General features: G+C 37.5%; 1 protein-coding gene across 1 annotated transcript in view; it reads right to left on the bottom strand.

Moving 5' to 3' along the window:
- LOC128688571 (nephrin-like) overlaps positions 1 to 9572 on the bottom strand; it is a 35433-nt gene extending 25861 nt beyond the window's left edge. Inside the window, exons 1-3 of the mRNA XM_053776447.2 lie at positions 9443 to 9572; positions 2025 to 2233; positions 520 to 633 (exon numbers count right to left, since the gene is read on the bottom strand). Of these exons, the coding sequence (XP_053632422.2) occupies positions 520 to 633; positions 2025 to 2233; positions 9443 to 9531 (412 nt within the window). The 5' untranslated portion in view covers positions 9532 to 9572. The remainder of the gene's footprint in view (positions 1 to 519; positions 634 to 2024; positions 2234 to 9442) is intronic.
- Between the last annotated feature and the right edge of the window lie 748 nt (positions 9573 to 10320).

Below are 10320 nucleotides of genomic sequence, written 5' to 3' on the forward strand. Positions count from 1 at the left end.
TGCACGACTGAACCGTAGGGAATGTTTGCTTACTCCTGCTGCCCTGTTTGCCTAGTAGTTAAGTACCTGGGTGTTAGTCGACTGTCGTGGGTATTATCCTGGGGAACAAGATTCAAGAATCTCAGTAGAAATAAGACAGTTCTCGATGACGCACTGATGATATTGGGTTATCCTGGGTGCTCCTCCCTACCCCGGGTTAAAGATAAGAACAATCTCTTATCTTACCTTACCTGTTATCTTTGCTTGCCCATGCGGTATTGCGTCAGAAACCTTCATACAGTTCAAGATTTGTATTCCTCAAGAATGTTGTCTGGTTCAACGACCTTTTTTCCAGTTAGATGAGCGAGTAAGTCGGGAGAGAGAGAGAGAGAGAGAGAGAGAGAGAGAGAGAGAGAGAGAGAGAGAGAGAGAGAGAGAGAGAGAGAGAGAGAGAGAGAGAGAGAGAGAGAGAGAGAGAGAGAGAGAGAGGGGGGGGGAGGAGGGAGGGAGAAGAGGAGAGTTAGGTTTCGTAGCACTTACCTCCATTAACTTCACAAGTTAGGGACATGGACTCTCCCTCATTATAAGGACCCACCATAGTCCACACCTGTGGTCCTTCCTCCTGTACTAGGATGGTAGGGTCTTGTGGAGGAACTGTAAAATTAGAGAAACAATAAAATTTAGAGTAGTTTCATATGTTCAATACCAATAAGCACTGCACGTGGGTCATTAATGTTGTACTCCACCTGTACACTACTAAGAACTCAATAATACTTAAAAAACTAATTAAAATATGTGTCTGTGTTGGTTTTTTGTTCGTGGCCGTGAGTATGTACAGTATGATATATATATATATATATATATATATATATATATATATATATATATATATATATATATATATATATATATATATATATATATATATATATATATATATATATATATATATATATATATATATATATATATATATATATATATATATATATATATATATATATATATATAGATATATATATGTCGTGCCGAATAGGCAGAACTTGCGATCTTGGTTTAAATATCAACGCTCATCTTGCCATATAGGACAAGTGAAAATTTGTGTATGCAATAATTTCGCCAAAATCATTCTGAACCTTACGAAAAAAATATATTTGATTGTGTTTGTTTAGTACTAAATTACTGTAAACGTATTTAAAATATATTTAGTTGGGTGAGGCTAAAATAAATTGCTCTTGTTATAATAAGGTTAGGTAAGTTTTCTAAGATTCTTTTGGTGAAAAATTAAAATTTTTTTACATTAACATTAATGAAAAAATATATCTTAAAACGTATAAGAGAAAATTTCAGAAAGGACTTAATTTTAAATGATTTCTTGCTAATTGACCAGTTTTACATATTCTCCACGACATATATATATATATATATATATATATATATATATATATATATATATAAACACTGATATATATATATATGTATATATATATATATATATATATATATATATATATATATATATATATATATATATATATATATATATATAGATAGATAGATAGATAGATAGATAGATAGATATTAAAAGATGGGGTTGTAGGGGAAGTGGAATATTCTAATGGCTTCAGGAAAAAATCCAAATATTTTTCCTCGAAGCCTTTTTTATCCACTTCTCCGTGACTATGGGTCCCACAATTTGCACTAAAGGTAGGCAAACTGAAAAAGACATAGAATCATTCAGACAAGCTTAAAAAAGTTACAAGCTTGTATTAATTTTTGAGATAAAAAAATTGGAAGAATTACTTTTACGTAAGAGTCGAGCGATTAAATCGTTAAAAATGGAATTGATTCGTTGAGTGAGTAAGCAAGTGCTGTCGCTCCAGTGCTCTATCTGTACCAGTGATCAAGCGATGGATTATTGCAGATGTTATGTACTTCTAGTTAAGTATCAACTTGGTTTTTCCATCTCATTTAAACATTTATTAGACTACTTTGTGTGTCTTCTCTTCTACTTTCCTAAGAAACATTTTATTAAAGCAACTCACTGATGACTGTTAGGTTGGTTCTGGCGTTCCTGGTGGGGCTTTTCTTGAAGTCGACGCGGCATCGGTAGAGTCCCTCGTCACTGCCTCGAACATTGTCCACAACCAGTGAAGCTGGCGAAGACTGAAGGTCGAAGTGACCCCGACCACCCAAGGTCTTCTCGTCTGCCCAGTTCCTTGCTTCAAGAAGATTATGCTTGCGAGAGTCGTAGCTGCGAGGAAAGAAGGACGTACGGTTTTATATATATATATATATATATATATATATATATATATATATATATATATATATATATATATATATATATATGCAAAACAACCACTCTGAAAGAATAGAGAAATTCCAAGCGCTTTCGTGACTACTCAAATTATCAATGTGAGTAGTCACGAAAGAGCTTGGAATTTCTCTATTCTTTCAGAGTGGTTGTTTTGAATATTCTGAAATCACCTGTTTACTGTGATCTTATCGCATTATATATATATATATATATATATATATATATATATATATATATATATATATATATATATATATATATATATATATATATATATATATATATATATATATATTTATATATATATATATGAATATATATTAAAATGCTGACCGTCTCCCACTGAGGCAGGGTGACCCGATAAAGAAACACTTTCATCATCATTCACACTATCACTGTCTTGCCAGAGGCGCATTGATACGACAGTTTGGATATGTCCCTTTAAACAGCAAATATCCCCCAAACCCTCCTTTAAAGTGCAGGCATTGTACTTCACACCTCGAGGACCCAAGTCTGGCTAACCAGTTTTCCTGAATCCCTTCGCAAAATATTACCCTGCTCACACTCCAACAACTCGTTAAATTCCAAAAACTATTTTTCTTCATTGACTCCTATCTAATACGCTCACACATGACTGCTGTATGTCCAAGCTTCTTGCACACAAAACCTTCTTTAGCCCCTCCTTCCAACCTTTCCTAGGGCGACTCCTACCCCGCCTTCCCTCCATTATAGACTTATACACCACTAAAGTCATCCTATATTGCTCCTTCCTCTCTAAATGACCTAACCACCTCAACAGCTCCTCCTCTACCCTGTGGATAATATTTTTAGTAACTCTAAACCTCCTCCTAATTTCCACACTACGAATTCTCTGCATAATATTTACGCCACACATTGCCCTCAGACACGGCATTCCTACTACCTCGAGCCTCCTCGCTGAAACATTCACAACCCATGCTTCACACTAATTTAATAGTGTTGATACCATTTTACTTTCATACATTCCCTTCTTTGCTTCCAAAGGTAACGTTCTTTATCTCTACAGTTACCTCAATGCACTACCCACCTTTTTACCTTCATCAATTCTATGGTTTACCTCATCTTTCATATACTCATCCGCCGACACGTCCACTCTCAAATATATAAACACATTTATTTCCATACTCCCTCCTTCCAATCTGATATTCATTTCTTCCTTACCTAACTCGTTTGATATCCTCATCTCCTTACTCTTATCTATGTTTAATTTCAACTTTCTACCTTTACACACCCTCCCAAAGTCGTTCACTAACCTTTAAAACATCTCTAGAATCTCCCAAAAGCACAGTATCATCAGCAGAAAGTAACTGTATCACCTACCAATATATATATGATTCCGCATATTATAATCCCACCCCTTCCCCCGACATCCGAGCATTTACTTCTTTTACAATTCCATATGTAAATATGTTAAGCAACCATGCTGACATCAAGCATCCATGTCTAAGACCTACTTTTACTGGAAAATAATCTCCCTCACTCCAACAGACCTTCACTATGCTCATAAAAAATTATTTACAGGATTTAGTAGCTCATTATTTTATACACTTGTATCATCTACCACGATATTTCCTTATTCATCCCATCATATACCTTTTCTAAATCCATAAAAGCAACGAAAACTTCCCTCTCTTTGTCTAAATATTGTTCACTTATATGCATCAAAGTTAACACATGATCTACACATCCCTTAATTCAAAAACCTCCTTGTTCGTCTGCGATCCTCCTCTCCGTCTTATCCTTAATTCTTTCAATAATAACCCTACCATACACTTTACCTGGTATACTCAGTAGGCTCATTCCTCTATAATTTTTACACCCCTTTTGTCCCGTTCTCTGTATATAAAGGAGCTATCTAAGCACGCTCTCTGCCAGTCCCTAGGTATATTTCCCTCTTTCATACATTTATTGAAAAAAAAATACCAACCACTCCAAAACTAAATCCCCCCCTGCTTTTAACATTTCTGCCATGACCCCATCATTTCCAGCTGGTTTACCTCCTTTCTGTCTACCACACAGTCTCACGCACTTTCCCCACACTCATATCTGGCTCTTCCTCACTCCTAAAAGATGTTAGACTATATATATATATATATATATATATATATATATATATATATATATATATATATATATATATATATATATATATATATATATATATATATATGGTAGTAGGATGGTAGACAGCAACCACCCAGGGAGGTACTACCGTCCTGCCAAGTGAGTGTAAAACGAAAGCCTGTAATTGTTTTACATGATGGTAGGATTGCTGGTGTCTTTTGTCTGTCTCATAAATATGCAAGATTACAGGCATGTCTTGCTACTTCTACTTACACTTAGGTCACACTACACATACATGTACACGTTTATTTATACACACTCATCTGAGTTTTCTTTGATTTTATCTTAATAGTTCTTGGTCTTATTACTTTTCCTTTTATATCCATGGGGAAGTGGAATAAGAATCTTTCCTCCGTAAGCCATGCGTGTTGTAAAAGTCAACTAAAATGCCGGGAACAATGGGCTAGTAACCCCTTTTCCTGTAAAGATTACTAAAAAGAATAATAAGAAGAAAATTGTCAAAGTGGGAAGTCTGAATGTGCGTGGATGTTGTGCGAATGATAAGAAAGAGATGATTGTGGATGTTATGAATGAGAAGAAACTGGATGTCCTGGCTTTAAGTGAAACAAAGCTGAAGGGGGTGGGAGAGTTTCAATGGAGAGGAATAAATGGGATTAGGTCAGGGGTTTCAAATAGAGTTAGAGCTAAAGAAGGAGTAGCAATAATGTTGAAGGATAAGCTATGGCAGGAAAAGAGGGACTACAAATGTATAAATTCAAGGATTATGTGGAGTAAAATAAAGATTGGATGTGAAAAGTGGGTTATAGTAAGCGTGTATGCACCTGGAGAAGAGAGAAGTGTAGAGGAGAGAGAGAGATTCTGGGAAATGTTGAGTGAATGCGTGGGGAGTTTTGAATCAAGTGTGAGAGTAATGGTGGTTGGGGATTTCAATGCTAAAGTGGGTAAAAATGTTATGGAGGGAGTAGTAGGTAAATTTGGGGTGCCAGGGGTAAATGTAAATGGGGAGCCTTTAATTGAGCTATGTGTAGAAAGAAATTTTGTAATAAGTACTACATATTTTATGAAAAAGAGGATAAATAAATATACAAGGTATGATGTAGCACGTAATGAAAGTAGTTTGTTAGATTATGTATTGGTGGATAAAAGGTTGATGGGTAGGCTCCAGGATGTACATGTTTATAGAGGGGCAACTGATATATTGGATCATTATTTAGTTGTAGCTACAGTTAGAGTAAGAGGTAGATGGGAAAAGAGGAAGGTGGCAACAACAACTAAGAGGGAGGTGAAAGTGTATAAACTAAGGGAGGAGGAAGTTCGGGCGAGATATAAGCGACTATTGGCAGAAAGGTGGGCTAGTGCAAAGATGAGTAGTGGGGGGGGTTGAAGAGGGTTGGAATAGTTTTAAAAATGCAGTATTAGAATGTGGGGCAGAAGTTTGTGGTTATAGGAGGGTGGGGGCAGGAGGAAACAGGAGTGATTGGTGGAATGATGAAGTAAAGGGTGTGATAAAAGAGAAAAAGGTAGCTTACGAGAGGTTTTTACAAAGCAGAAGTGTTATAAGAAGAGCAGAGTATATGGAGAGTAAAAGAAAGGTGAAGAGAGTGGTGAGAGAGTGCAAAAGGAGAGCAGATGAAAGAGTGGGAGAGGCACCGTCAAGAAATTTTAATGAAAATAAGAAAAATTTTTGGAGTGAGTTAAACAAGTTAAGAAAGCCTAGGGAAAGTATGGATTTGTCCGTTAAAAACAGAGTAGGGGAGTTAGTAGATGGGGAGAGGGAGGTATTAGGTAGATGGCGAGAATATTTTGAGGAACTTTTAAATGTTGAGGAAGAAAGGGAGGCGGTAATTTCATGCACTGGCCAGGGAGGTATACCATCTTTTAGGAGTGAAGAAGAGCAGAATGTAAGTGTGGTGGAGGTACGTGAGGCATTACGTAGAATGAAAGGGGGTAAAGCAGCTGGAACTGATGGGATCATGACAGAAATGTTAAAAGCAGGGGGGGATATAGTGTTGGAGTGGTTGGTACTTTTGTTTAATAAATGTATGAAAGAGGGGAAGGTACCTAGGGATTGGCGGAGAGCATGTATAGTCCCATTATATAAAGGGAAAGGGGACAAAAGAGATTGTAAAAATTATAAAGGAATAAGTTTACTGAGTATACCAGGAAAAGTATACGGTAGAGTTATAATTGAAAGAATTAGAGGTAGGACAGAATGTAGGATTGCGGATGAGCAAGGAGGCTTCAGAGTGGGTAGGGGATGTGTAGATCAAGTGTTTACATTGAAGCATATATGTGAACAGTATTTAGATAAAGGTAGGGAAGTTTTTATTGCATTTATGGATTTAGAAAAGGCATATGATAGAGTGGATAGAGGAGCAATGTGGCAGATGTTGCAAGTATATGGAATAGGTGGTAAATTACTAAATGCTGTAAAGAGCTTTTATGAGGATAGTGAGGCTCAGGTTAGGGTATGTAGAAGAGAGGGAGAATACTTCCCGGTAAAAGTAGGTCTTAGACAGGGATGTGTAATGTCACCATGGTTGTTTAATATATTTATAGATGGGGTTGTAAAAGAAGTAAATGATAGGGTGCTCGGGAGAGGGGTGGGATTAAATTATGGGGAATCAAATTCAAAATGGGAACTGACACAATTACTTTTTGCTGATGATACTGTGCTTATGGGAGATTCTAAAGAAAAATTGCAAAGGTTAGTGGATGAGTTTGAGAATGTGTGTAAAGGTAGAAAGTTGAAAGTGAACATAGAAAAGAGTAAGGTGATGAGGGTATCAAATGATTTAGATAAAGAAAAATTGGATATCAAATTGGGGAGGAGGAGTATGGAAGAAGTGAATGTTTTCAGATACTTGGGAGTTGACGTGTCGGCGGATGGGTTTATGAAGGATGAGGTTAATCATAGAATTGATGAGGGAAAAAAGGTGAGTGGTGCGTTGAGGTATATGTGGAGTCAAAAAACGTTATCTATGGAGGCAAAGAAGGGAATGTATGAAAGTATAGTAGTACCAACACTCTTATATGGATGTGAAGCTTGGGCGGTAAATGCAGCAGCGAGGAGACGGTTGGAGGCAGTGGAGATGTCCTGTCTAAGGGCAATGTGTGGTGTAAATATTATGCAGAAAATTCGGAGTGTGGAAATTAGGAGAAGGTGTGGAGTTAATAAAAGCATTAGTCAGAGGGCAGAAGAGGGGTTGTTGAGGTGGTTTGGTCATTTAGAGAGAATGGATCAAAGTAGAATGACATGGAAAGCATATAAATCTATAGGGAAAGGAAGGAGGGGTAGGGGTAGTCCTCGAAAGGGTTGGAAAGAGGGGGTAAAGGAGGTTTTGTGGGCAAGGGGCTTGGACTTCCAGCAAGCGTGCATGAGCGTGTTAGATAGGAGTGAATGGAGACGAATGATACTTGGGACCTGACGATCTGTTGGAGTGTGAGCAAGGTAATATTTAGTGAAGGGATTCAGGGAAACCGGTTATTTTCATATAGTCGGACTTGAGTCCTGGAAATGGGAAGTACAATGCCTGCACTTTAAAGGAGGGGTTTGGGATATTGGCAGTTTGGAGGGATATGTTGTGTATCTTTATACGTATATGCTTCTAAACTGTTGTATTCTGAGCACCTCTGCAAAAGCAGTGATAATGTGTGAGTGTGGTGAAAGTGTTGAATGATGATGAAAGTATTTTCTTTTTGGGGATTTTCTTTCTTTTTTGGGTCACCCTGCCTCGGTGGGAGACGGCCGACTTGTTGAAATATATATATATATATATATATATATATATATATATATATATATATATATATATATATATATATATATATATATATATATATATATATATGAAAAATCGCTCACCATGATCCGGAGTCATTTCTGGAGCATTATATAATACTTGACAATATATATTGTCTACTGTCAGTATTATTATCATTATTATTTTTCACTCGGACATTGATTGTATCCCATTACCTCAGTGTTGTAAGAAATTGCAAGTCTTTCCCACCTGCTGTAAGATATAAATCTTTAAGTTCAATCATCTCTCTCTCTCTCTCTCTCTCTCTCTCTCTCTCTCCTTCCCTCCCTTCCCTCTCAGAAAAAGATATCTCAGTTTGTCCAAGAGCATACCAAACACCATTGAAACAAAATATATAATACGTCTCTCGATTTACAGTTTTGCAGCTCACCTGTATGTATATATATATATATATATATATATATATATATATATATATATATATATATATATATATATATATATATATATATATATATATACATACATATTCATACAAGTAGTAAGACCATGTAAGAAAATCAGTGTTGTTCTAGTGAGCTATGAAACTTACCTTAAGAAGATTTTACAGACCGCACTTTTGACTAGTCTGTATCAGTGGTACCAACTGAGACACTACTGGCTCTTCCCTAAGTCCCACATAAGTTCATGGTACATCTATTTTCTTATCCGTCAAGGGCGTATAATCAATAAACTCAAGATAAATGGTGGTACATATAAAGGCCAGCATTATTAATAAGGTAAAGTCGTATGTCCTGTCACTGGCATTGTTCTGGGGACCCGGTCGTTGTACCGTCTTCGGTAATGATCTGGCCGATACCCTTGCACTGCTGACCTAAGAGTTTAAATGGATTGTTTGTGTTGAAGTGTGGTGTTGTCCCCCGTTGGGCCCATTTTTCTCGTATTGCTGGTGTGGGGGGGGGGGGGGTAGTTTGTTGCCTCCAGATGGATGCAGTCACTATGTCCATCATGTTGCATGTGTAAGGATGTTGGATTGCCTCTTGGCGTACTCCTGTTCACCTTGTTGCAAGAATTGGAGCGCGAGGTTGCCTCCTGATGAACCTTGGGTTATCGCAGCGTTGTCTATAGCGCAGCTGTGATCATCGTGGTGTATAAGGAAGAGTAAGAGGGCAGGGATGGCCTCGTTCCAGACTACGATTCATGATTACGAAAGGCCACAGATAAATTACTCTCTCCAGCATAAGTTGTTACCTACCTGTATATAGGAGCTCCGACGCCATCCTTATACCAGAGAACAAGAACCACACGGTCGCTGGAGTCTGCTGTGAGCACATCACAAGGCATCTCTGCTCGACCTCCCTTCACTACCTCAACCACGAACAACGGTCCAGCTGAAAGTTAAGGCAAAGGAAAACTTATTATTATTATTATTAAAAATTAGCCGGTGTTCTATCGGCCCGGGCCTTTTCCAAGTGGTGGCCCGGCCTTGGCTCCCTCTAGGGAGTGTCTGAGACCTAAGTCTCCCATGGGAGGAGGCACAAGTACCTCCTCATCTTTGGGACAAACTGTCCCCAGGCCTAGCCACAAGCTAGGCCTCTCTGGTCTGCCATCCCCGCCCCAAGGGGGCTAATGGAAATGACAGTCTTATGAGCTAAAGGCTCGGGCTCAGGCACCTACCCTACCCTAGAAGGGTTAGGCATGGTGTCGATCAAAGGAAAACTAAGGTTAATCTATTACACATGTGTTGAATTTATATGATAGTTATGTGAATGTATGTGAGTTTGTAATTACATGTTCTTTTAAACGATTGTTAATAGTGGAGCATAACTAGATTAATGGTGTCATTTATCTCATTGATTTACCATAATGTTTCATTACATGTAGTTTAGAACTTTCTATCTCTTTTTAAGTTCCGTTCCATTATTCCAGCGTTCTGGTGAAAACAACATATGTTGTCTTTCTCCAACTTTTTCAGTTAAAACATTCTGCTTCTAGTGGCTTTTTCAAGATTCTGAGGAACTTTTATTTATTATCTTGTACCCTTTTTTTGACCTTGCTTGTGGCTATCTTTTATATTTCAAGTTGTTAGAATTAAGTGCAGTCCCACTCAGCGTGTTGACGCCAGCCTCTCCC

The sequence above is a fragment of the Cherax quadricarinatus genome, chromosome 13 (assembly GCF_038502225.1).
Source record: "Cherax quadricarinatus isolate ZL_2023a chromosome 13, ASM3850222v1, whole genome shotgun sequence".
Lineage (NCBI taxonomy): Eukaryota > Metazoa > Arthropoda > Malacostraca > Decapoda > Parastacidae > Cherax > Cherax quadricarinatus.